Consider the following 27,473-nt stretch of genomic DNA (forward strand, 5'->3'; position numbering starts at 1 on the left):
CTGTAGCACGGTGGAGCAATCCTCTTTTGTTTTCATAGATATTTGTTCAGACTTGTTACAGTCTTAAAAATAATGATCGTAACTTTGACAAATTATGTCATGCAATCAAATGGTTACAGTCAATATATTATTTCATTATTTGACAAACAAAAACAAACAAACAAACAAAAAAAAATCGCTCAACTAATATCACATTCAAATTCCTGTAAGTCTCAAGCAAATCTTATTAATAAGACTAATGAGCGGATAATATGGTTTTCTTATTTCTTATTTCTTATGATCTGCAAACAATGACTAGCCCTTTTTTATTCATTTCATTCATTTTCATTTTATTCATTCAGCGGATGGTGATGATTTGGAGGTTAAGTCTTGCTTTTAATATCATAGAATACTGATAAGAAAGTCTATGGAGTCTATGGGGCGATAATCACTTACCATTATTGTTTTACTGTTTGCACACATTTACATAATAAAGAATAAATTTCATTGAAGATGTATGTTGAAAGAAAGAAATTATTCAATAGTTCAAGTGACTGTTAAGGCAGCTGAAATCTGAATAGAAATATATGCATTCCTGGCCTAATCACCAGTCCATCTGAAGCATTAATACAGGCATGAGTTACGAGAGAGTTGTGATGAAGCTTCACTGGTCTACAGTTTCACCGCTTAGTATTCCTTTGTTCTTGTCATGTAGACAGCAAGAACAGCAAGCAATTTATTATATCCATTATTATGAAATGTTACCTTTTTGGTTACCTTTAAAACAAATCACCCCCTCTACAATATCCACATTAGTACAAGTATTATTTTTATTAACTGGGTCTTTAAAGCTTTAATATTTTTTTTGTATGTTTGTATATACCCTAGACCAAATATTCAAAGACAGCTACAAGCTGGTTCTTCCTGTTCTCGTGGGTGAAGCAGGAGTGACAAAGGTTATGTCTCCTGGAAGGTCTTGAGGGAGTGGCATGTCTTACACCTGCCTGATCAGCATTGATCTTTCAGTTCAGAGTGCAATGAGAGTTAGATGTGTTGACCCAGGAACAACATTTTAATCCAAATATTTAGTCTTGGCCATATCTCTACACCTTAACCTAACCTTACCCATGAGTGATCCCTGAAATGATAGATAAATGACACCGATGTACAAGCACCATACACCGATTGTAAGCCTAAATTTTACAAAAACTATAATCTGGTTCTTGAAATCTGATTGGTTAATGACACAGATGTTGATCCAGAACATCTCACACTCCAGAAAAATAAGGTCTAGCTGGAGTCCTGATTGGCGAGAGGACTTGCTTGCTTACCATAACACAAGATGAACCTTATCTTTAATAAGGCTGTAGCATGAGGTGAGCAAAACCTGTCTAAAAAAAGTAATATTATGCATGCATGGGTCCACTGGTCACCATGAAGTGCAGAAGTGGGTATGTCATCATGGACAACTGAACTCAACACCAATTTTTATCTGTATGCTTACCTTTTTAATGGCTCATAATGATGTCTTCATGATTCTATTATTGCTGATAGATTATTTACAAATGGTTTATCCATGCACATGTCTTTTTTATTTACATGTCCTCATAAACTTAACATTCCCACATCTGATATCTTTTCTGATGATGTGTACACTGGAGTGAAGGTTGGGCAATAAAGTTAAAGGAATTTCACAACTACCCTCCAGAAACCTGTTACTGACTTGAAATGATCGTCCATTGCAGTGGCCACTGTATACAATCTAATCAGTTCCTAATAGACAAATATCTGTTTATATCCTACATTTTTTGGGGTGTTTTGTTCACAAATATGTCAAATAAGAGAGACAAGTCAGCCATAATTCCTGTTTCATGCCAAATCTCTTTAGGATGTCAATAAAACCTCACTCCAGGGACAGATACACACTTGAGAAGATATTTGTAAGCAACTTCAGTACTATCTTTTCTAAAAGATAGCATAAGTATGCAAAGCAGAAAGAATACTGAAATAGAAGCTTTAAATCTTTTCAGATCACCTTTTATCCCCCTATATAGCCGAAGAAAAGTGCTAAGCTTAAAAGGCACAATAATAGGCACTGAGCTTGCAGATAGAAGGCACGCAGACAACATTGTTTGGCTGGTGAAGGAGATTAATATGACACATCAGGAGATGATTTGCTTTGATTTGGATCATAGATTGGTGCAGAAGGAGCTGGATGGAAACCAGATTGAATGGGAATGGGATTTGGATTTGGATAGACCCCGGCAGCAGCTCCCGGATAGGGCAGCACTGAAGGATCATACAGATTGGGGTAAAGTCCTGCAGGTGGAGGAGGTTGTTCTCCAGGATAAGGCAGGTTAGGCTGAGGTGGTGGATATGGCTGGAATCCTTGCCACGGAGGACACTGTTGTTCAAAGGGAAGAATGACCACAGGAAATTTGACTTCTGGATCTGATGCAAAAGACACGTCCAGATAAACCTGAAAAACAATCATGTTTTTGCTTTACTCTTCCATAGAAAGTCTTGTTAAGGGGAAACATTGCTTTAAATATGGGAATAAATAGCACCTTAAGTTCATACTGCACTTTTATAATTCTACAGTTTTCAATGGTGACAGTCAGGTCAGGAGGAAGGATCATGTCCAGTATGAATTTTGACTTTTCTCCAGAAGGGATGCGATCTCTGGTCTCTTTGACTATGTCCTTATGTCCTCTATTAGTGCTCCTGCCAGCGATGAACGTCTGTTGCTGCTTGAGGCTGTACTTTAGCTTGATGTCACGAGACGAAGAGTTGTCAATGTCAACAAAAACTCTGATTGTTTCACCTGCAGAAATTATTACAATTACAGACAGCATATAACAATAATAAACATTTTTTTGAATAAAAAATATTACATAGAAAAAATATATTTGTAGATAACACTAGCTAAATATCAATGGAAAGTAATTTTTTTCTCAGAGTTTGAAATGCTATATATAGGAAGATATTACTCTGCTTTTATTTTCATCCCTGAGGAAATGATCAGCCCCATGACTTTTTCAATGCAATGTCTTCTCAAATGGTTTTCTATCGTAGTTGTCTTCATATCTAATGAAAAATGTATGCACTTTAAGGGAGCATATACTTTTTTATATGAATTTGGAAAATTTTATTTGCATGTTCCTTGGTATCCTTTCAATATGTTTATGTAATATCTCAAAATATGTAGAAGGAAACTCAACAACTGAAATTGCAGGCTAGTATCTTCAGTTTAAGCATCTTTGATAGAGGTGCTTAAGATCTATGTAACATGATCACCTTGCACATAGCCAGTCTTTTCAGCTGTTACAGCCATTGACATTTTTCCTGAGCCAAAAAATTTCATCTCCTTTACTTGTGTGCCGGATTGTGGGTGCTTTATGGAAAAAAAACAAAAAAACAAAAACAAAACATTGAATCAAATTAACTAAAATAACAATAACTTCTAAATCACAAAACGATGGTTTAAATCACATTACAAAATTTCTGATGATAGGTTTATAAACCTTTAAAGTACTATGATTGGTTAAGCTATTGTTATTATTATTATTGTTGTTGTTATTATTATTGTTATTTACTCTGAAAACACATGTGATCTCTTTACATTAGTTTTACTTTGCCACTGCTTATGTGTTGCTTGGCAAACATTCTGCTATTAGAATTACATTGCTTCTTGAAATTAATAATAATAATAATAATAATAATAATAATAATAATAATAATAATAATAATAATAATAATAATAATAATAAATTGCTGCTGTGTTAACTTTATGAACAAAATTAATTCCTGATGAAACAAACATTTTCTAAAAGCAATTAGCCACTCATTAGCCATGCCCCTAAGCCTTAGTAATTCATACCAGTAAATGATTATTGGCATATTTCTGAAATTAGGGAGATATAAAACTCTTTAGTGCTTGACAAGCGTTACGGTGTTTAACGTCATATAAACAGTATGCATTAGCAAACAGTATAAATATACACACACACACACACACACACACACACTTTCAGTCAAAAGTTAAAAACATTGTATATTAATACTGAAGAAATTGACAAAACAAATATCAGAATCATGGCATTTTTGTAGTCATCAAACATGTTAAATAATACAGATTTTTTTTTTCTTTTTCCAGTCTGCAAAAGTAGCCACCTTTTGTTTTTAATCCCTGTTTTAGACACTCTTGACATTCTCTCAGTCAGCCTCTCAGGGTCACCTGGAATGGTCTTCCAGCAATCTCGAGTTCCCAGAGGTGTTCAGTACATGACGGCTGCTTTTCCAAACATCTTTTCACCATTTCCGCTCATCAGACTAAAGGACTGATTCACTGATTAAGTGTCCAGTTTCTTGGCCCAAGCAGCTCTTCTGATGTCTGTTCTTCTGAAGTTGTGGTTTCTTTGACCATGGAGGCCTGACCATGAAGTCTCTTCTGCTTTTTGTTCTTCTATCGTTATTTCTTTGCAGCAGGTTGACTATGAAGGCCTGACTCCCACAGTCTCCTCTGAATAGTGAATGTCTGCCACTTAAACTCTGAGAAGCATTTGTAATCTGAGGTTCTGTCAATAGGCAGATGCTGAGGCTGGTAACTTTAATCTTATCCTCTGCAGCAGAGATAGCTTGTAGTCTTGTAGAAAACGGTCATTTTTGATACTTGATATTCAAAATAGGTGTGTCTTATGTTATTTTAGTGTATTATTTTAATTGTGAACTGGTTTGTAGTGTGTTTACTACACATTGCACTTTATAGTGGCGAACGAACCTTTCGCATCAAAGAAAAAGGTGGATACTTGCCGAAATCTGACAGCTTTTTATTTCTTTTCACACAAAGTATGATTTTCATGTACAGAGTTTTGATTAATACAAGCTAATTATCACAAAATTATGTGCAAAATATTATTTTTACTTCTGTCAGTAAAATGAGAGAATTAACTGCATTTTACTGCATTTTACAAAATGTTCCAACTTTTCTGCAATTTGGGTTGTAGAATAATAAGCATTTAATATGACTGACATTTGCAGAAGACGTTAAATAATTTGGGCCAGTTTTGCTTTAATTTTATAACCGGAAGGAATTTGTTCTGTATATTGTGTTCATGGTCTGTGAATGACACCTGCTGCATTTTTGAAGGAAAAAATTGAAGATGTATTTTAAAAAGCACATCAGTATTATCACTCACTGCTGAGGCAGCTGAAATCTGAACGGAAAAACATGACTTCCTGGCCCGATCACCGGTTCATCTGATAAATAAAAATATACGTTAATATGGGTTACAACTATTTAAAAAAAAAAAAGCACATTTAGTTTACTATCAGCAAACAATCATTTCAGTTTTCATGTAGCTTACGAGAAAATTCTATGCTATTTATTTTTTGCAGTTTATTGGCAAGGTATGTATGAAAGTCCTTCCATATAAAACAGTTGTATTTCTTTCACTGTTTCCTGTAGACATTACAGCATGGCAAAAAAGTAGACCGTTATTAGAACTTCTCATTTTTTATTACACAGGTTCTGTATTGCAAATCGACTTCTCTTTTTTTAAGGTTGTACATTCACTGAGTATTTCAAGTTGCAGCCTCACCTTTCTTTGAGTTCTTTTGAATGAAGTATTGCTTTAGTTTGAAGTATCTCTCGTGGTCTCTACGGGTTCTTTTGTTGTCACCCGAGCCTTCAGTCCAGCGCACATCTGCGTCCCCCGTCAGCTTCACAAAAAAACTGTCCACCTTTATTGCTTTGGTCACTTCCAAAACAACTCGTCCCTCCACGATGTCTCCACTAGTAAAAGTGTTGCTTTCATTAATCGAGTTGTATTGAAGACTGAGCTCTTTTATGGATCTTGACATTTTAGTTTCTACATCTGTACACTACACATTCGAATACAGTGCGGCTGAGGCTCCTCTTGCATGCCTGGCTAAAGCAGAATTGACATTTCAGTGAAATAAAAGCCAGATTGAGGGTGTGATGCTTCCTACTATTTTCTGGTTAGCAGTCTCTGAACATTACGTGACATTGGCTATTGCACAAGGTTTTGTAATGTTAGCCTCCAGTCGCTGTTGCATGGTGTGTGTCAACTTCCGAGTTAATGAAAAAAACTAAAAATCCTAAAGTAAAAAATGTATCATTACTGTCTATTGTTAATAACAATAATAATTATAATACAGTTAATAACATAATCATATTAAAATACATTATTAATGTTAATAAAAGAATGTTTTCAAAATAATAAAAATCAAACGTGCATCTTCTAAACCTATTTTAACTTTAGTAGGAATGATGATCAAGTCTGATTCTAACTATAATTCCTTTTTTGGTATTATTCAAATAAATAAAATCATTGCCACATGCAAAATAATAGGTTTTTATTTCATTCAGCATATCAGTTACTGTTAATTAATGAATTCATTTTTATAAATCTAGAATAATAAGCAATATAAAAGAGTAGCATCTACTTTTTCTCAGAGCGATGATGAAGTAAGTCTTCCTTTTAATATTTTAACATACTGGTAAGAAATTTGTTCTGTACATTGAGTTTATGGGGTCACAATATTATTATTTTAACTCTTTGAGCGTATTCATGAAGAACTCATTTCACTGAAGTTGTATGTTGAAAGAGAGGGATTCACCTGTTGAGGCAGCTGAAATCTGAATAGGAAAATATGGCTTAATCACCGATTCATTCACTAAGACATGTTAGTATGGGTCACGAGAGAGTTGTAATGAACCTTCGCTGGTCTCATGTTAGCAAAGGTATATGAAAAGCCTTACTTACAGGGTTCTTTGCTTAAAAAAGGTGGAACTCATTTGTTCTTGTAGACACCACAGCAAATAATATTATATCGGTCTTAATATTTCTTTATTCTTCACTGAAAACCTCTCTCTTTCAAGCATGATCTGTCCCAGCGTTGACTTGTATGTTACTATTACCATTAATTTTGCACAAGCCCCGTTTATGAATGCTTACATATATTATTTACATATAAAAAAAAGTTTGTGTATGTATTTTTGTGCAGTGTAACTTTTTCAAACTTTCTTTAATATTCTTTAAATTGTTTTATTTCTTCATGTCACCACAATTGCTTTAGCATTTTCATAAGCTTTGTTCTTACTTTTAGTCACATTTCATTCTCGAGTAACCAACATGTTATGAAATAATAATAACTTATTTAAAGAAACCCGTATAAGCCGTCATATTTTTGCAGTAATAGACACGGTCTATAGATTATTTCATCATGCATGGAGGTCCAAAGTGCAAATGCAGTACAGTATCAGTACCACTGCAGTACTATCAGCAAAATATTTTTCAGCAGGAATTGTTAGAAATAGAGTTTTTTTTTTTTACTATCAAGGTCAGCTGGCTATTAGACCTTATGCTATAAAAAAAACAAGTCATCTATATATAAAAAATAAGTCATCTTATATATATATATATATATATATATATATATATATATATATATATATATATATATATTCATGCATGGTTCATGCAAAAAGCACCTTTTTATACAGGAAATGTATAGACCAGTGTTTCCCAACCCTGTTCCTGAAAGCACACCAGCACTACACCTTTTACAACTTTTCCTGTATACCGAAGAAAAGTGCTAAGCTTAAAAGGCACAATAATAGGCACTGAGCTTGCAGATAGAAGGCACGCAGACAACATTGTTTGGCTGGTGAAAGATTAATATGACACATCAGGAGATGATTTGCTCTGATTTGGATCATAGATTGGTGCAGAAGGAGCTGGATGGAAACCAGATTGAATGGGAATGGGATTTGGATTTGGATAGACCCCGGCAGCAGCTCCCGGATAGGGCAGCACTGAAGGATCATACAGATTGGGGTAAAGTCCTGCAGGTGGAGGAGGTTGTTCTCCAGGATAAGGCAGGTTAGGCTGAGGTGGTGGATATGGCTGGAATCCTTGCCACGGAGGACACTGTTGTTCAAAGGGAAGAATGACCACAGGAAATTTGACTTCTGGATCTGATGCAAAAGACACGTCCAGATAAACCTGAAAAACAATCATGTTTTTGCTTTACTCTTCCATAGAAAGTCTTGTTAAGGGGAAACATTGCTTTAAATATGGGAATAAATAGCACCTTAAGTTCATACTGCACTTTTATAATTCTACAGTTTTCAATGGTGACAGTCAGGTCAGGAGGAAGGATCATGTCCAGTATGAATTTTGACTTTTCTCCAGAAGGGATGCGATCTCTGGTCTCTTTGACTATGTCCTTATGTCCTCTATTAGTGCTCCTGCCAGCGATGAACGTCTGTTGCTGCTTGAGGCTGTACTTTAGCTTGATGTCACGAGACGAAGAGTTGTCAATGTCAACAAAAACTCTGATTGTTTCACCTGCAGAAATTATTACAATTAGAGAAAACAATAAAATCAAAAACTAAATAAAAGAAAGTGACAGATTTCCATCCAAGTTGCAAATTTAATTTGTGTGAAAACTATGTACAGATAAAGAACACGTGTATTTACATCTGGCAGAATTGAAGTCAAATTATTTATATATTAGTCTATAACATGTGATGCATGAAGCTCTGCTGTTATTTTCCTCTCCAAGGAAATTTAGTCCTAAGGCTTAAATAATGCAGATCAATCAGTCTATTCAGCAAATGTATTTTCCTCAAGTGAGTGTATGTTTTTATGTGAATTTGGGAAATCTGATTAGCATTTTCTTAATTTTTTATGTAGTATATTACAATGCGCATAGATATATGTTGATGGAAACCCGACAGCTGACACCGCAGGCCTTCAGTTTAGGCACTTCAGATGTTACATGTGACCTGATCACCTTGCACATAGCCAGTTTTTTCAGTTGTTACAGCCATTGACATTTTTCCTGAGCCAAAAAGTTTCATCTTCTTGTCTTGTGTGCCAGATTGCGGTTGCTGTATGAAAATGAAGTAAAATCACACTATAAGCTCCAAATCACAAACGACTGGTTTAAAATCACATTACCGGAGTTGTGGTTTAACAACACCCATTAGCCGGTCTAAATGCACTGTACATGCACGGCTTCTTGGGGCTTAATGCTTAATGAGTTACATCATCTCTCCATTTATAATAGATGAGTGCTAAAAAGCGAAATATGATATTATAATTCATACCAGTAAATGATCATTTGTCCCGTCATTTCTCTGCACAAAGTTTAATTCTGTGCACGTAGAAGATGTTGACTTCCAAGGCCTGCTCAGCTTTACTGTCAAGACATACTTAACCCAGCCGTGAAATCCTTTAAAAGATGGAGGCATATTTCTGAAATTAGGGAGATATAAAACTCTTTAGTTTCTGACAAGCGTTACGGTGCATTATATGTCACATAAACAGCATATCTTATGCATAAATGCGCATATGCATTAACAGAAAGTATGTATATAGTAATGTTTAATTAAATTGTGATGATTTGTGTGTTAATATTGTAACTGAACTAATACGGCACTCTTATGCTCTTGTTTATTCACTTAGGCTATTCATTCTGGGCTGTGAACGGCACCTGCTGATATTATTTGACTGTGCACATATTTACACAACAAGGAACAACTCACTGTTGAGGCAGCTGAAATGTGAATGGAAAAACATGACTTCCCGGCCTGATCACCGGTCCATCTGATGAAAAATAAGGTTAATATTGGGTTACAATAGTTTTTCAACAACCACAGTTTTATATTGGCAAGCAATTATTTCAGGCTTCATGTAATTAATTTAATTGTATGCAATTTGCTTAGTACAAGATTATATACATAAAACCCATTTACTTACAAGTCTCTCCATCTAGAAGAGTTGTGTTCTTCTCACTTATTCCTGTAGACGTCACAGCAAGAAATACAAGTGTTTACAAATAATAATTCGGCACTTTTTTTTATATTGAGGTTTTCTGTATGGCGCAGCCTCACCTTTCTTCGAGTTCTCTTGAATGAAGTATTGCTTTAGTTTGAAGTATCTCTCGTGGTCGCTATAGGTCGTTTCGTCGTCACCTGAGCCTTCAGTCCAGCGCACATCTGCGTCCCCCGTCAGCTTCACAAAAAAACTGTCCGCCTTTATTTCTTTGGTCACTTCCAAAACAACTCGTCCCTCCACGATGTCTCCACTAGTAAAAGTGTTGCTTTCATTAATCGAGTTGTATTGAAGACTAAGCTCTTTTATGGATCTTGACATGTTTATTCCTTACGTCTGTACGCTACACACTCAAATAGGGCTTGAGGGCGTGCCGCTTCCTGTTCGGCGATCTCTAAACATTACGTCACATCTGATATTCCAAAGCTTTTCATTTACAGTAATGAGGACTCTGATTTTTTTAAGGACTCTAATACTATATCCTCCGGTCATGCATCGCTTGTGCCTGCCATGCCATGACATCACTTCCGGATTTATTTTATTTTATATTATTATTATTATTATTATTATTATTATTATTATTAACAACAACAACAACAGTACATTTAATGACAGTTATAATACTTTTGCTGTGATATTCATTTAATTATCAAACGCTGTTGCTTTTTTTATAGAGTTATGAGCTGTGGTCGTAAGAAACATTGAACTAGCAGCCACTAGATGGTGCCATTTGTGCTTTTTTGGACATATTGTTTGATTTAGTCACGTATAATTTTGCATTAGTGTCCTTTTTGTCGCACTGTTTGCCATAGCATACTATTTTAAATTACTTTATTGTGAAACTTGATTCGTCATCTATTGTGTCTTGAGCGTTTAAATTGGAGTCTGAGTGAGGTCTACTAGATCATTGTTACAGGCCGGCGGTCCCTACCGCGTTCCTGGAGGCCTTTCCTTTGTCTAACACACCAATTTCAGGTCTTTGAGTCTCTACTAATGCGCTGATGAACTGAATCGGGTGTGTTTGATTAAGGAGACATAGAAAACATGCAGTGTTGGGGGGCCTTCGGGAAGATGGGATCTTATAGGACCTCTTATAGGATATAACTGAGTGTTTGATTTCTTGTTTCTATCACCAGAGGTCTCCGTTTACAGACATGTATGCTTTTCAAATTATTTATTTTATCTTTTGAATTCGAAACAGTTTGTGTGTGTGTGTGTGAGTGTGTGTGTGTGTGTGTGTGTGTTTGTTTATTTAAATGTGCTTAAAGTTGAAGAATATATAACACATTTTAACTGTAGACACCCCTTTTTAAACCTCTAGGCTTCATTTGACTTTTGTTTGTGTATCAGACCACACCAAATATTACAATACTCTCTATAGTATAATGCGACACTAATGACACTAAATAATAATAATAAACAACACTGGGTCACAATATTATAATACATGGATTTAATTATTAATTATATTTTACAGTAGGCTAGGCATTTTTGTTAGTTTTTACTGTATTTTTGATCAGATATGTAGCTTTTGTAAGCATAAGAAAAAAACTGCAGTGTACTGTTATGTGACACACACAAGTTTAGGTTATGACCAGGGTACAGGTCATAATAGTTTTGCTCCTGTATCGCAGAAAACCGTTGTGTATAATGTTTGTTCTTCTACATGAATTGCATCCTTGCCCAAAGCAAAGAGAGACAGCTCTGGTCCTGGTCTTTATTAAGATTAATGAACAGTTTGGCATTTTTAGTCCTCTTCATGGAATCAATGAATGTAATACTCACCGAGCCAATAGGGAGCAAACACACACACACACACACACACTTACATACTATAATTTGCCAGAGGGTGTGCGTTAAATGTCCAAGCAGTAATCAATGTGGAGAAATTAGCTATTGATTGCGTATAGTTTTGTAATAGGTTACCTATGGGTTTGCTCTTTTAGAAAATTCCAATATTCCTCTCCCTGGGAATAAAGGCATAATAACTTTGTCTAGCCTTGACTGAGAGTGTGAAGGCAGGAGTGAGTCGGTGTTTCAGGGTCAAACTTTAATTAGTGTAAAGGTCAAGCTGGAAATAAACAGGGTGCTAAAAAATAATGATGAACTTGGCATCAGAAACAAAGTTCATGAAGAGCTGTGAAGGAGGGGTGCTTCTGTATTTGGATTCTCTCTTGTTAAACTCAACAGTTTATCTCCTGTGTCTGTGATGTACAAACAAAAAGATATTGTAATGAGATTTAACACAGATTGGGACATTTAACTGGACATTTCACATACATGCATGTATACTTAAATCTTAAAAAAAGATTTGCTTTACATTACTAATGTTGTCCAACCGAAGTTTTTAAGCAATTACTAAGTTTTGATATATTTGCAGTAATACATTTGCATATTATCTTCATGGAACATGATCTTTACGTAATATCCAAATGAATTTTGGCATAAAAGGAAAATCATTTTGACCCATATTATTCTGTCTATTGCTACAGATAAGCCCATGATGTTTATGATACATTATACTTGCGCTTTTGTGCTCCAGGGTCACAAATATATTATAATATATACTTCTAGTTGTCATCATTGACGTTTCATGTCTGGATATCTTAGTTTATTATGAAATATACAACAAGCATCACTTAAATTCTCAAATTGAACTACATTTGGATTGATTTTGCTCTGCATTAAGTTAAAAATGTCAGAGTCATACAAATATTGTACATTTCAATATTGAAATCCTTAATAGGTAAACCGAATTTGGCTAGTTTTATTAGTAAATAAATAAATAAATAAACAGACACGCAACATACAACACACAGCTGTTTCACTTCTGTTATAATATTAATAAATTATAATAAATTATAATATTTCAGATACGTCTGTGCACCAAATGTAAGTGCTGACGACATGCTGAAAAAAAAAAGTAAATGGCAGAAAAGTAAATTTTTTAATTAATTATCCACATGAATACATTTTTATTTTATTTATTTTTCGTATTCAAACATCTAGGCGGGAAGGAGCTCCATTTCCGTTTGGCCTGAAGGACTTACTCCATAACTTCCTGCTCCATTTGATAGAAATGCTGTTCCTCTGGAAGTCCCCCGTACGAAACCTACGTATCGTCGTAAATCAAGCGACAGATAAGTCTCTCCACAGCCTCTTAATGCTGGGTCCCTAGCATAAGATCATTATAGTAAAAAAGTGACAAATTTGATTGATTAAAACGGCACCGGGCGACTTCAGCTAAACCGCGCTAAGTGATGTGACACTGCAGTTTCCGCGTCATATTTCTGTCAAGACAATGACGGTAAAAAGCGTTGTTGGCGTGTGATATCTGACAACACAAGCCATCTGCCTGGATATGAGGCTAGATTTATGACGGGGTTTTAGTGGGCTGTGAAGGAGCACCGAGAGAAAAGTAGCCGTTTTTTGTGCATTGTCACTTTTCAAATGACCGTAAATTCAGTTAAGGGGACACTTAAGCAGCTTGACAAACTGCCAGTCGTAAAGGTATGTACCGTGCTAGTTAGCTCTGGCCCTCACGTCTGACACGGTCTCTTAAATGTTTATGCTCTGCGCAGTTAAAAGATGCACTAGATTTTCGCTATGTTAACGTGAAATACGTTGACTTTATCTTCTGTTCATTACCACAGAAATAAAGAGTGATCCACAAGCAGCTAGCGGCCGAATCGGACCCTACCTGTATTGATCGAGACTGCTAAAATAATAAAATACTTCAGCAATCTAATAAAAATTAAAATAAAGTCTTGTGCATTTTATATTAGCACTTGTTCTTTTATTTCACTTTTGATAATAATTTAGTAAATCACTCTAGCTGTTGTAATAATATATTTGAAATACTATTTACTAAAATATTTATTATTATTATTATTGTTCAGAATACTCATAACTAATGTGGTATATTTTAGCTTTATTACAGAGCATAATAATCTTATTATTATTATTATTATTATTATTACTCTTATTTACTTAAGCATCTGCAGTTTCAATTGAACATTATTATTTTATTTTACTGAATTTATTTCTGAAATCACTAAAGACGTCACAGATGAAAGCAGCGTGGCTGTATTGTAGCGCAGCTTTTTGTTATTATTCTTTGATTCTTATTCATTCGTTTGGCTGAGCGTGAGCAACAACTGCGTCTGATTGTCTAGCAAGCAAATCCCCATATTCACAGGAGCGCAGAGGATTGAGTACACTTACAGAAAACCCATTAGCCTAGTTTCTCAGATTCATAGTGGGAAAAAAAAAATCAAGCCAATCATCGAGCACAGGCCACACATGTCCACAAGAAATGTCTTTTGCCACTCACGTCTCCATCAGAAGGATAATGATTCTCAATCCATCATTAAAATCTGCCCGAGGGCTTTTGTCGCATCAGTCTCACACTTGTCTCTTGAGGCAGGTTGAGTCTTGCTTGACACATTATTGTTTACCCACTAAACCACAGTCGTACGCTTTGCACATAAAAGTGTGTGTGTCTGTAGTCCCGAATCTCTATAATCAGCCTTTTTGATTGATATACGCGTGACTTTATTAAAACTTGTAAAATAGATCACACAGGAGCTGAAAACATTCATATTCGTATATTATATAGGTCAGTGTGTGCATTAAAGTAATTATACCTTTTTTTGTTAAAATGAACTTGTATAGTGCTTTTCACAATATAAGAGGTTTAAAGAAAATCTTATAAACGTATCGTATAAGCACGTTAAACGTATAGAGCTAATATAGTTAACATTTTTTGCAATAATTACAACAATCAGCTATTGAACAAAACGGTACAAACTATTTTGTCTCAGAAACTGCTAGTAAATTAATTGCATAGAAAATGTAAGCATAGCCTACACTTAATTGAATTAAAAAAATAGTCTATTTAAAATGTATGCTATATATACCACCCTGAACAATTATATTATAAATACAATAGTACTATAATCGTTAATAATCAGTGGCGCACTAGTGTAGAATAGCATTTTTATGTCATGCATTTATCACTGTAACCACTAGATGGCACTGTTTGACCAGCAATGCTGTGATTTAGGCAAGCGTTTTTCGAGGAACTCCTCTCTCCTCGCAGTGCAGACAGAGTTATCATTTACTAGTTGAGTGGGATCTGCCATTGCTGTTATCTTTTAATAGATTTGTACGGAGAGAAAAGCAGGTGCCTCTTGTTAATGTGTCCAATTGCCCAAGTTGCCTACTGAATGTGGTGCATCCATCATTGTCTGCTGCTGTGACACCCTGTCATCTGCCCTCAGTGGCACAAGCCATGCAGACGCGCCGTAACAGATGAGCTTCCTCATGGGCACCGTGCACGCTCGACGCAATCAGCACAAACACTCCCACCCACACACACACACACACACTTCTCTTAAACTCTACACCGAATGTTCTGCCTTCATCAACAAAGTTAACTAAAACACAATTGTCTAAATCAGTGAATCCCAGCCGTGGGTTTTAAAATCTTTGTAAACATTGCATATTGCATATTGATATTCATTAATAATACAATATTATGTCAAAATATTATAACAGCAGCTAATTAATTCATTTCATATTATTTCTTATTAATTCCTTGACACATTTTATATTTGTTGAGCTCTGAATTAATATATATATATATATATATATATATATATATATATATATATATATAAAACCCCAATATGGTTTTCATAGAGGAGGCTAAAAGGTATCATATGAGATATAAGGTAACATAAAAATGTATGAAAATTTCATATAAATCTTATGAAATATAAAAATGACATAAATATTATATATATTGTCATTTATTTATATACATCATATATGAAAATGTTTTTAAATGATTTTTCAAAAATGAATCAAATTAATTTAAGCAAAACAAATACAGCTAACTAAAAATTTAAATTAAAATTTATAAAAATAAATGAATAAAAATGTATTTTTTTTATTTGCAAATAAACTCTTCTAAATAATAAGCTTTGACTTACTATATTAGCACTCCTCTAAATTAATAAATGTAAATAACAGACAATAGAAACAGTATGAAGGGGTATTTGAGCCATGTGAATTTGGGTACAGAAGACGTAAAAAGGAGTGGAGGATATGTAAAATCATGATAGACCCATTTATTGTTTTATCTAGATGGATAGATGCCATTTCTACAAAACGCTACTATCAGTGCAACCTGTGATGATTTATCCCGTTCTTCATTGATGTAGCCACAGATGAACTGTTTGAAGAAAGCTTGTGGTGCCTCAAGGTACAGTATGATTTGTTGTGTAGCTTTGCATTAATAGAGTAAAGATGCACAGCGCAAATGCATGTCTTGAGCCTGAGGCAAACTTTATTAATATACTTCACATTATGAGCATGTATGCTTCCATATGGCCCACGTAAGTAGCGAGGCAATTTACGATCAGCCACGCTTTGGGCTTGGTTCTGTAGTAAACATTACATGTGTAAATATGTTCATGGTTTGTGGCCTTGCAGTAGATGTGGACAGGTCTCTGAAGCCTGAAAGTCTTTCGGGTAGAGTACTTTTTGCAGCTGCACCTCCTTTGAGGGAAGCATTACCATGTTAATACCTTGTTAGGGCTTTTGCGATGGTCGGGTCTTAGAGAGGTCAATGTCAGCACCACTTTAGCGAAAACCTGTGATGTAGAGGGCCAGACATTTAGACATGTGCAACCTCTACATTCCCATCATCCCCAAGAGTCCTTCCAGTTCACCTCGCTCCCTCTCCAGAGCTTAAAAAGCATATAGATGTGTCATAAATATGGTTCTGGTCACAACTGGTCCTTTTCTAATTGAAGAGGGCAGCAGGGCTTAGTTTTTCGTCTTTTGGGTTCATTTTTTTCTTTTGGTTTTTATTTCTTTTTTTCGTCCCGAGGCTTAAGTTTTCTCTTTTTTTTCCCGTTGTTGGAAAGCAGTAAAGACCATAAGGTTAAAGTTCCTGACCTCAGTTTTCACGGCATGCAGGTAATTATAACCACGGTTCCTCATTTTCAGGCTTCAGCTCAAAAATAATTGCCCTGCTGTAATCTTCAAAATCTGCTTAGTTCATTTGTATCGCACCCTTGCAAAACATGATTTGAGTCTACGTTGCAATCTAGCTGTTAATTAAATTGAATTAGATAATTTAGTTCTTCTACAATTATTTGTATTAACAGGCATACGTTACCTTTTTTTTGACTCCCACCTTTAGTAAAATTAGGTAAAAACAGTCTGATTTACGTTTTTCATGACTATTATCATTTGATTCAATTAAAGTCTTTACAGGTTTCTTTTTAAAATGTCTTCGAGGCGTGACGAACTCTGCATACATTTATAAGCTGTCAGAAATAAAGGTTCAGAAATGGGATTTGGGAACCATTTTTTTGTTTCCCAATTCCATGGGTTTCTTCGCGTAACGAAGACATCTGTGAACTTTTGATGTTTTTGAATATCATCAAAATCTGTGTAACAACAGAGAATAACAAAAGATTGCAAAAGCCGACAGGATGAATGCACAAGACTAACCACAGCACATGAACTTTCTTATTTTTGATTCTGATCTCATGCCGAGACTTTATTCAAGGTTTACCCATTTCGAAATGTCTCTTAAGGCTGCTTTGAGTGGTAACCAAGCCAATTTATGCAACAGATTCAATGGGCCATTGCAGCCTGCAGTCAAGCTCAAATGGAAACTGTAATAGTGGTTCACCATTTGGCTATGTTATTGTTTTCTTTAGTATTACCCAGTTGGGAAAAGTCAATGGCAGAGTGGAGAGGTCCTCTCTTCCATCTCTAGAGCTAATTTGGTTGTGCAGTTTGAGTGCTTAATTTTGCACTCGGTCGCTTTCTAAGGTTAATCATGGGACAGCAGTGTTTATGTTGCAGTAATACTGGCCCAACTCCCCTGCTAAATCTTGTAGGCTCAGAAATATGCATCCTCCACCCCCATCTGCCCCCTGTTCAGTGGAGGAAAAAAAGAAGAAAGACAAATGTGACGTCGAACAAAAGACAGAGGAAAGTCGTTCCAATTAGCCGCTAATGAGACAAGCTCATGAGGATTTCCAACTCCGCAACGTGTTAGCATTTACCGTGCCCCTCGCCGTAGCCCCGCGCAGCGCGACAAGGGAAATGCGGCAAGAGAACATATCTGTCATGATTGCCTACACATGGCTGCGGGGCTCGCTCTTTAAGATGTGAGCAGGAAGGAACGCCTCACTTATGGTCAATGTAAAAACACCAAACTGACATGCTGAGACCGTTTTTCTGTGTTTATCTATCCAGCTACAGCCCAACCCTTCACCCCCTCTCCCAAAATGGATCCTCGAAGAACAAGGAACAAAGTTGCACACCATACGTTCTCAATTTTCTCAATGTGGTGAAAGGGGGGAAATACATATAATAACTGAAAAATAATATGTCAAGAGAATAACCAGCGCTCCCTGTAGGCTCTGAGATACTTTTATCAGAAATGTCTGGCTGAAAACGGGAAAAGAAATATGTTTTTGTAATGTGCCTCCACTGAAAGCCTGGGGTGATCTTTGCTGGCTGCTAAAATGGCCACATGTCGGGCTAGACAAGAGAATCTTGTCTGCAGTGTTTCGTAACGCGATGCCACATCGTTTAGGAACCAGCATTAGCATTAACGCCAATTGTTTCGCTTGGTGGTGTATACGTCGTATGCTAACTCGAAGGGTGGCGACTGCACTTCTTTGAACCACAATAGCTGTAGACAGGTTTGTTTACCCCTGAAACTATAAAGATGGAGCTGAATTGAATTGGACAGGAAACACACACTGTAATTTTATTTGGTGTCGGGGAACCGTGCGTGTGTGCATGCTAACTAACAGCGCCACCGGACCCGCCAGAGCTGCCAGCATCTCACACCAGGATTTCTAGCATTAATTCCGTCTGAACACATCCATAAATAAATAATGAACGGAATAATGAAAATAATATTACGCTTGGAAGCAGGCTTGTTTCACATTTTCTCTTAGCCCACGTCCCGCGCTAGCTAATTAGCTTTCTAAGGAGTTGTCCTTTCTGTAAATTGAGTTCCTGAGTGAAAGAGGCTCTCCAAAAGCTGTTTTCTGATGAAAGACAAAAAAAAAGGGTTGGAAAGGGTTACTGACAGTTTTGTATTTCTGAAGAATAACTCATCAAAGAACGCTCTAATAATGTTTCGCTAAAAATGAAGTTATGAGAGCATTATTAATGAATGTTTTCGGAAAAGTAAACGTATCCATAAAAACCTAAATATTATGTCATATCAGAGAATTATGAAATTCAGAGAACTCTTAGCGATCTTAAAAGAAGACTGCAGAAGCTAATCATCATCAGCTTCTCTCTAACCTAGCAGTTGCTAAAACAGCATTCAGGCCTTTAACCTCCCCCTTGCACGCTCTTAACACTCCCACTTTAGGATCTTACCCACTCCACCTTGTGCCCTCCAAAACTGCTCATAAAAAGCTTATGTGCAGGGACAGAAGCTGTGGCTCAAGGTAGCCTCTACTTTTTATTTGAGTCTTAAAGAAGACCGTAAACCTTGAGCTCCAGGAACAACCTCCGGCACCCAGAGCACCCGTTCGCTCTCTTTCCTCATTAGACCCCAGTCAAACAAAAAAGAGAAAAAATCACGTTCAAACGACTTCTTCCTCGCAATGCGTTTACTGCTAATTAGTTTGCTTTGTAAGGTTAGATGTGCGGACGGAGCAACTTTGAAAGCGTTTGGCGGCCATCTGTGTGAGCACAGCGATAACTATGTACAGATGGCCTGCACTCGAGACAGGTTGCTTCAGAGACGAAAAAAAGCAGTGAGACATTTTTAGTTTATGTTAATAAGATTTATGGCCACACTCACAGGTAACCTATTTGGCAGTAATGATGACTGTTAGTCATTCGAGGGGAAAAAAAAAAAGGATAAAAAGTTTTGAAGAAGAAAAGTTGTTGGAAGTGAATGAATATAGACCAAATAAAATGGAGCTGCAGTTTTAACCATTCTTCTGTGATCTAATAACTGGATCAGGAGGGGTTATATAGCATTTCGTTTCATTATGCTACGACTGTGTTTGTAGTTTCTTCTGTTTCACTGTTTCTGCTTGGCCACATATTGAATCAATTGGTTGTCAGCTACTTGAGAAAAATACTTAATTTAACCAAGTTAAATTGCCATTACTTACTCAGTGAACCAGGTAACTCAAGAAAAAGGTAATATTGCCAGGTAATTGTTGGACACGGTCACAAAATTTGCAAACATAATCAAATAAGTGAAGTGACATTCGTAATTTATGCCATTACCTCTGACGCAGGTGTTTATATGAAGTTGTTTTTCATTCGTGTTTCATATAAGATATATAAAATATAACTTAATTAGAACTTTTTGACAAACATTTCTACGAATTTTATAGAATATAACACACGATATATAGCACAAGGAGCATTTTTTCATTTTAGCCCTGAAGCCTACATTTTGTCCAAGTCAATTTACTGCCTTACAGTTTCTTTTCCGGACAATAAATGAGCGTTTCTTTCTATCTTAAACTGAATTAATGCTGGCCCGTGACCAGGTACCTCCTCTGGTGTAATACTGATAGAACAAGCGAGATTCTGAAGCCACATCGTAGTTTGGTCGCGTAGAATCAACCACGTCTTCATGCTCGCCTGATTTATGAAACATATCATCCAGCTTCCTAATTAACAAACTTCTTTAAGGAGCAATAGAGAGGATTTGCACTAATACAGTGTTTACGTCACTGACAGTGTGAAATAAACTTCATTTTGTTGCCTTTGAGTGGCTAACTCTGCTAATTGCTTCCACAAGTAAACACTCAGCATGGCCCATCACAACACACATCAGCTTAGCTGTAATGGAGTCTGAAGCTTTTGGGAGGTTAAAAGTGTTTTTATAACTTAAGGGGACTTGATAAGAGAAAGCTATATTTACAGTGGATCAGTCTGACAGCTTTTCAAAGAGCGCTATCTATAAGTGGCTATTTTTGAGCCAGAGAGACTGTCCTCTTAGCTGAAGTCCTCATTAGGGAAGGAAAGAGAGAGGAAATTGAGAACAGAGAGAAAGAGGGAGATAGAAATATGTTCAAATAACATCTTTGTAATGTCAGTCTGCAGTTTTCCTTCTGTTCATATGCATCTTCATATCGTAAAAAAAAAATGTTCAGTTGTTATTATTTGTACTGTGTGTGCTAGCAGTGTCTTTAACTTTTGTCTTTGTCAGTCATCTGCCTTTTTTTTTTTTTTTTTTTTTTTTTACGGTATACTACAACCATTTTTATCCTTTTTTAAAATGCTTGCAATATGGATAAAATAAGCTAGGCTATCATTTAACAAAGAGTGAACATATCTGTCGGAAAGAAATTGTTTTAATGAAGTTGCTGCACCGTGACTTGAGTTTTGTTTTCTTCCATTTTGGCATGAACTTTTTTCATAATCTTATTATATCTCATACTGTACCATCTGTTTTTGTTAAACATTTACTCTTCAACTGAATTGTAAGATGTACCAATCAAGAGTACAAACTCTTGAAAAGCTCTGTTCCCTCCTCTCCCTCTCCTTCTTTTTTCTGAGGTTTTATTAGGAAATGGATCCCAGGTGTTCGATAAGCCTGTAGTGGACATGACAGCAGTGCAATCAAGTGTATAAATTTAATTGCAGGCTCATTTGGGGCCGTTTATTAGCCGGTTAGGGGCACCCTGCTCCACTTGAACCCTGTTATTGTGAGGCAGAACATCTGTTTGGCTCTTTTTAACTATTTGTTTCATTGCATAGTTTCACAAATGCACAGGTTTAATGGCTACAGGATTATGGTAAACTGCCATTGTGGGCTTGAATGTTGCAGTTGTGTTTTGTGAAGCAATTTATGTTGTTTAAGGATCAATTTGTAGTCTGTGGTCTAAATTATATAACTGAACTGAACCTTTGGGAAATGAATTAATTGTTGCATCATCGATTGGACCTTTTGAGGAGCAAACAGTTTAATTTAGCTTAATTTTTCGTTTTAATGCAATCAGATATATTTAGTTTGATTTCATAATTTGTTAATGATTATAGGTAAAAACTCCCAAACTAATGCAGTTTTTTTTCATTTTTCAGGCTTTAATTGTGCCATTCTGATTTTATTATTATTTATTTCTTTACTTTTTTTAATTGACCTTGCTATATAATAAATGAATAAGTCACTGCAGTGCAATATACTATAAAATACACAATATACTGTACTAAAATATTAAACTCGGACCTTAAAAAGGTCTAACTTGCACTATTTAACAAGGCAACGCTAGAACTCTAAGCCTATATCACTTTCTCTGTCATTTGGATGTAACGTTTACTGTTTTAATAGTCGTTTACCTATTGTTTACCTACATTTTTGGACTTGACTGAAAAAAAGTGCATTTATTAAAAATGCATTCCTCATCTGATCAATAAAATGAACCAGAAAAAAGTGCAAATCCTCGAAAAGTGCACTTAACTCATGTGCTCCTGTTTTTCCCCGAGGTTTTATAAAACCTAGAAAACAGCTTCATGGCATTCCCTCAAACATCCCATCTCTGATCATGTTAACTGATCCCAGTAACAAGGCCTAAAAAGTCTATTAATCGACCAGCCCATAGCAGAAAATTGTGTCATAAAATGATTTGTCAATACAAATTCACCGGCAAGGTGGAGCAGGCCAGATAAAACCATCTCCTCATCCTCCCTATGTATGTAAATGTTAAATTTATAGATTGATCAACTGCATAGCGTATTAGAGCCGGGAATGTTATGATCACTGCGTGTATCTGAGCTAAAAGTCGAAAGCGTATTTGTTTTGTAAAATGCTGTTCTCATGCCGTGCGGTCTTACATCCACATGACATCTTCTGTAATTTGAATATTTGGATGTTAGTCAAGCATGACAACAAAACAAACAAATACATGCACTTGCTCCCGTGGCACCTAACAGCATTTTCCTCGAGTGTGCAACAAGGGCTAAATATGTCTTAGCAAAGGTCAGGCTATGATTTGTTATGAGAGCACTCGTGGGGAATTCTGATGCGCCCTGATCAATCCCACACCCCTTGACACGCACATAAATCAATGCTGTATCAAGAAAAGCCCTCCCACTGTACAAGACGAGAGCAGGGCGACGTGATAAATCCCGTACTCGCCATTTTGTGCCCCCTCCTCCACCTCTTAGATCCCGGCCCGCTGATAGATCGCAATACGGCGGCCTTGCTGTTCTGTTTGGTGGCGTGAAAAAAAAAAGAAAATCCCCTATGCGCTAACACTCTTTGGCGTTGATGGCTTATTACCAGGCGCTGTGATTTGACGGGATGTGTTCAAGGATCTCCTGTGCGGAGGAAAAGGTCAGCAGCTTTTAGCTGCAGCTCCGCTGGAATACTAATACTGTCCTTATTCAAATGATCCGCTACAGCGCTTATTAAATGGGCTCCGGTGCTTTAATTTAATAGTTCGGGAGCCGGGGCGAATGTGAAGCCTGTGCCAGATCTGAACGAGACGCTTCTAAAGGCAGAGATCAGAAGGGGTGGCGGCAACCGATGTTAGCGTGGACGTTGTTTTTGCACATGATGGACAAGCGGATTGTCACGTACATCCGCTTTACAACTTATCATTGGAGAGCGTCCTTTGTCGCTTTCATTCCCGCTCCTCCTTCTCTTCTGCTCCTCCTATCACTCAGCTCTATGCAAACAGAAAGAACTGATCCATTAAGTGCTTGGCTAGGCTGTTGATGCTGTTTAATGTATGTGTTCTCGTTAAATCTGGTTTTGTGGATTTGAACCCCAGTGGTCGGACAGTGGTGTGCTGGTTTCTCATAAAGGTTGTGTTTATTGGACGGTCCAGTCTTGAAAATCTCTTTTGATCAGTCTTGCGAGATGGACCTCTTGTCTAGACAGACATGGAAATAGAGTCTTAAAGGGATAGCTCACCTAAAAATGAAAATTCTGTCACACATTTTTCATGTCGTCTGATATGGATCGGCCATCTTTTATTTATACTGACATCTAGTGGCTTGGATGTGACGTCATGTATTTAAATGGTAATCTTACGAATGGCATTACGTTCCCAACATGTCTGAACAGTTTTTGTTAAGATATAAGTAATATCTCCTAATCTCATGTGAGTGTGCATCATTTTAAATCTATCAGTGCTACTGATTTCTATAAAACCTTTAATGAACTAAAAATTACACAATACATTTAAAATGTAATACTTTATGTATTTGTAGAAGCTTTAACAACCAGCGTTCATTTATAAGAAAAGCCATCTTTATTTACACTCACTACACTAGTCGTTAGATTAGATCATTAGATTATATTTTGCTCATGCAATATGTAAAAATAAATACATCTGTGCAATAATAATACATGGTAGTTTTCTATGGGATCTGATGGTCAAAGCCCACGTTATTAGGCTTAAAATGTATAGCGATTTTTTTTGTTCTTCATGAGTGAAGCTCTCTAAAATATGCTTTCAAATCCTGAGCCATAAACATTTTTTTTTGTTAAATTACATGAAAAGTCATTGAAATGCATTGCGCAAAAGCGAAGTGTGGAAACTCTGAACCACATGTCATCAGGAAGTGGGACAAGATTACGAATCATGAGATTTTGGGCCATCCCTGTTGTAGTACATCATAATGCAAAAACATATTATATGAACAAATATATATTCTTTTAAAAAACCTACAACATGAATGCCTTAATAAGCATCTGTCAAATGAAATGTAAATGCAGTGTCAGGAAGCAGTTGCTTGTTAAAAGCCTTTAAAACCAAGGAGCTGCAAAAAAGACTACTGATCAGATGCAAAGTTAGGATTCCAATTCCACATGAGAGAGAGAGAAAGAGAAAGAGAAAGAGAGGAAGAGAGAGCCTAATGAAAAACAAGATGGATGCAGTCTGAAAGGCTGATTGTGGGATTATTAATTGTTTTCAGTTCCCACCCTCTGATAATGATAGGGAGATTTCCAGTGGAAGTTGAGGGAGTGTATTCTATTGGTCTGATTATTTATTGTTTGGGCTATTGATGTGCATGTGTGTTCAGAATAGTGAGTCTGTACGTAATGGCTCATCTGTGATAAGGGCGCACATTAATTCTATTGTCTCAGTTTCACCCACACTCACTTGATTTGTTTTCTTTCACTGAAAGTGCTTGTTATGTGGTTTGTGCAGAGTCACATTAATGCCAAATTAAGCTTTAATTATACTGTTTTCATATTTTTTTTTGTCTGGCATTTTATGAATACAGACTTATTTATGTACTGTGGAAATGATTTATTATTATTTTTGTATTTAGTTTTTATTGTATTTGTTTTCCAGTGAAGTTCTTGCTCACCTATCCATCAAAAAATCTTTACACACACACACACACAGAGAGAGATACACTAACATTTTGAGGTCGGTAAGTTTTTTAAAAAGTTTTGGATTAAATCTCCAAGGCTGCATTCATTTAGTCAAAAATACAATAAAAGCTGTAATACTATTGCAATAAAATAATAATACCTGTTTGCTATTTTAATGTACTTAAAACTCTTTTTAATATAGAATTCAACTACAATGTAAAATAAATGTTCTGTTTTGACATAATGTTTAGGTATATTTATTCCTGTGAAGGCTCAATTTTTAGCAGCAATGAAATGAATATATTTCTGAAAACAGGGATATTTATTTTTTTAATAATTTAAAGTTCAAAAGAACAACATTTATTAAATGTCTTTGCTGCCTCTTTTGAACAATTCGCGAGCCTGAGGTTGGAGCGAGCATAGATACTATTGGTACATCCACGGCCCATTATCTTTAATTGTATGGAAAACAGCAGCTTGTGCATTCTGCCAAATATCTACTTTCGTGTTACCCCTAAAGTGGTACATGTCCAGTTGAAACAGCGGAGAGTAAATTGTGAAAGAATGATCAATATTTGGATAAACTATCCCTTTAATGAATTCCCACATAGATGAAGGGTGTGTGGGAGGTGTCTAGTTTTGCAATTCTTTTGTTGTGTATTTGTGACATCATTATCATAAGATAACAGCGAGATTCCCTCCCAGCACCTCCACCTCCTCCAGGCCATAAATCAGAGTGACTATGTCATCATTGTGGGATGTGGCGGAGCTCAGTGTCGAGGCGGTTGGCGTCTTGGGTGTGAAATCACTTGACCCCTTAGCATTAACCTTTCCTCCACTGGTCCACACGTCTCTCCCTGAGCCTGAGAACAAAAGAGGAACACTCCTGATTAAACACAAGAGTCCTCACTTGATATTAAAGCCTGGCTTAGTTGCCTATGTCCCCACTAAGACTGTGTGTGTGTGTGTGTGTGTGTGTGTGCGTGTGTGTGTGTGTGTGTGTGCGTGTGCGTGTGTGAGCGTGTGTTTGTGTGCTGGGGAGGAGGCAGACAGACCAACGTCCCGGTGGGAACAGTGTTTTGTCGTCCCAAGCAATGTTTACTTTCACTCCCCCTAACACACACACATAGATCTCTGTCCCTGTGGTTTGGATCGATAGGCCTGAACTCTGGAGGAACACTTGTGTGTCTGCTTCGGTTTATGCTGCATACATCACAAAAACTAAAAAGTGTGTAAACGATCATTTACTTATTACCACCATTTTACCCCCTTCAGTGCTTTTCCTTAACGTTTACTTGTTACTTATTTAATTGCAAACCTTGCAACAAGATAAATTGGTAAACTGATTTGCAGTTGTTTATTTAAATATAAAAATGTGCATAAATACACACACACACACACGCACACATTTCTATTAACTATTATATCTACAGAGCTAATTGTCTTAAATTGTCTTGCAATCTACTTAGTATTGCTATTATTATTATTAAAACCGACACAATCTTAAAATGAATCTATTAAATAAATACAACTGAACAATTTTACTAATACGACTTATATAATATGTCTACTTGTTTTTAATTACCTACAGTAAAGCGTGTAATCAACCTGACAATAAAGTGTGAATGTTTATATGTATGAGAGAAATTCTTGAATGTTTCCTAGTTACACGTTAAATTGGAAAAAAAGCTCTTTGTGTCCCGTCCCAGAGGCCGGAGAAATAGAGTGTGTGAGTGAGTCTCTGTTCTGTCGTCCCACCCCCCTCATACTTATCTCTCTGCCCTGTCATGTTCCTTACATCAGGAGAAAATAATTAATTACTCAGTCCACTCATGATTTATGATATTACTGACATAATTAATGAAACACATCAATTTTCCTGTTTAATTGAAGGGGGCCGCAGTGCACGTCTGGCACAGTTAAAGGATTCACATGACAGAACAGGGCAAAATAGACACCTTCCCATTTTTTTCTTTTATTTTACCCTCTCCCTCCCCATTCCTCCCTCTTTCCCTCTCTATCTCTTAGCAGCCCGTTATTAACAAAGGTGTATGACAACTTAGCAATATCTACAATATTAGATGGTGGCCAGTAACAGAGTTAAACACCCAGGCAGTTGTTTATTGTGCATATTTACACAGATGCAGACAAGCTGTACATTAATGTATATGTCTATAGTGTATATATGATTTATGAGACGGCATTTCTAGACGTGTACAGCTCTCCCACTAGCCTGAAGACAATAGACAGCTAGGTAAGCCATGAATATTTAATTT

General features: G+C 36.3%; 2 protein-coding genes across 2 annotated transcripts; both read right to left on the reverse strand.

Annotated features, from left to right (window-relative positions):
• Positions 1-1,489: 1,489 nt before the first annotated feature.
• On the reverse strand, positions 1,490-5,965 carry LOC122344755 (arrestin domain-containing protein 3-like). The gene is made up of 5 exons (XM_043238311.1): positions 5,580-5,965; positions 5,178-5,236; positions 3,277-3,373; positions 2,547-2,803; positions 1,490-2,458 (listed from the first exon to the last, which is right to left on the reverse strand). The coding sequence occupies exons 1-5, from the start codon at positions 5,839-5,841 to the stop codon at positions 2,129-2,131; spliced, it is 1,005 nt and encodes a 334-aa protein (XP_043094246.1). The 5' UTR covers positions 5,842-5,965; the 3' UTR covers positions 1,490-2,128.
• A 1,451-nt stretch (positions 5,966-7,416) lies between these two features.
• LOC122345814 (arrestin domain-containing protein 3-like) lies at positions 7,417-10,290 on the reverse strand. The gene is made up of 7 exons (XM_043240295.1): positions 9,905-10,290; positions 9,771-9,812; positions 9,557-9,617; positions 9,119-9,266; positions 8,803-8,899; positions 8,098-8,354; positions 7,417-8,009 (listed from the first exon to the last, which is right to left on the reverse strand). The coding sequence occupies exons 1-7, from the start codon at positions 10,164-10,166 to the stop codon at positions 7,680-7,682; spliced, it is 1,197 nt and encodes a 398-aa protein (XP_043096230.1). The 5' UTR covers positions 10,167-10,290; the 3' UTR covers positions 7,417-7,679.
• Positions 10,291-27,473: the final 17,183 nt, after the last annotated feature.

The sequence above is a fragment of the Puntigrus tetrazona genome, chromosome 5 (genome assembly GCF_018831695.1).
Source record: "Puntigrus tetrazona isolate hp1 chromosome 5, ASM1883169v1, whole genome shotgun sequence".
Classification (NCBI taxonomy): Eukaryota; Metazoa; Chordata; class Actinopteri; order Cypriniformes; family Cyprinidae; genus Puntigrus; species Puntigrus tetrazona.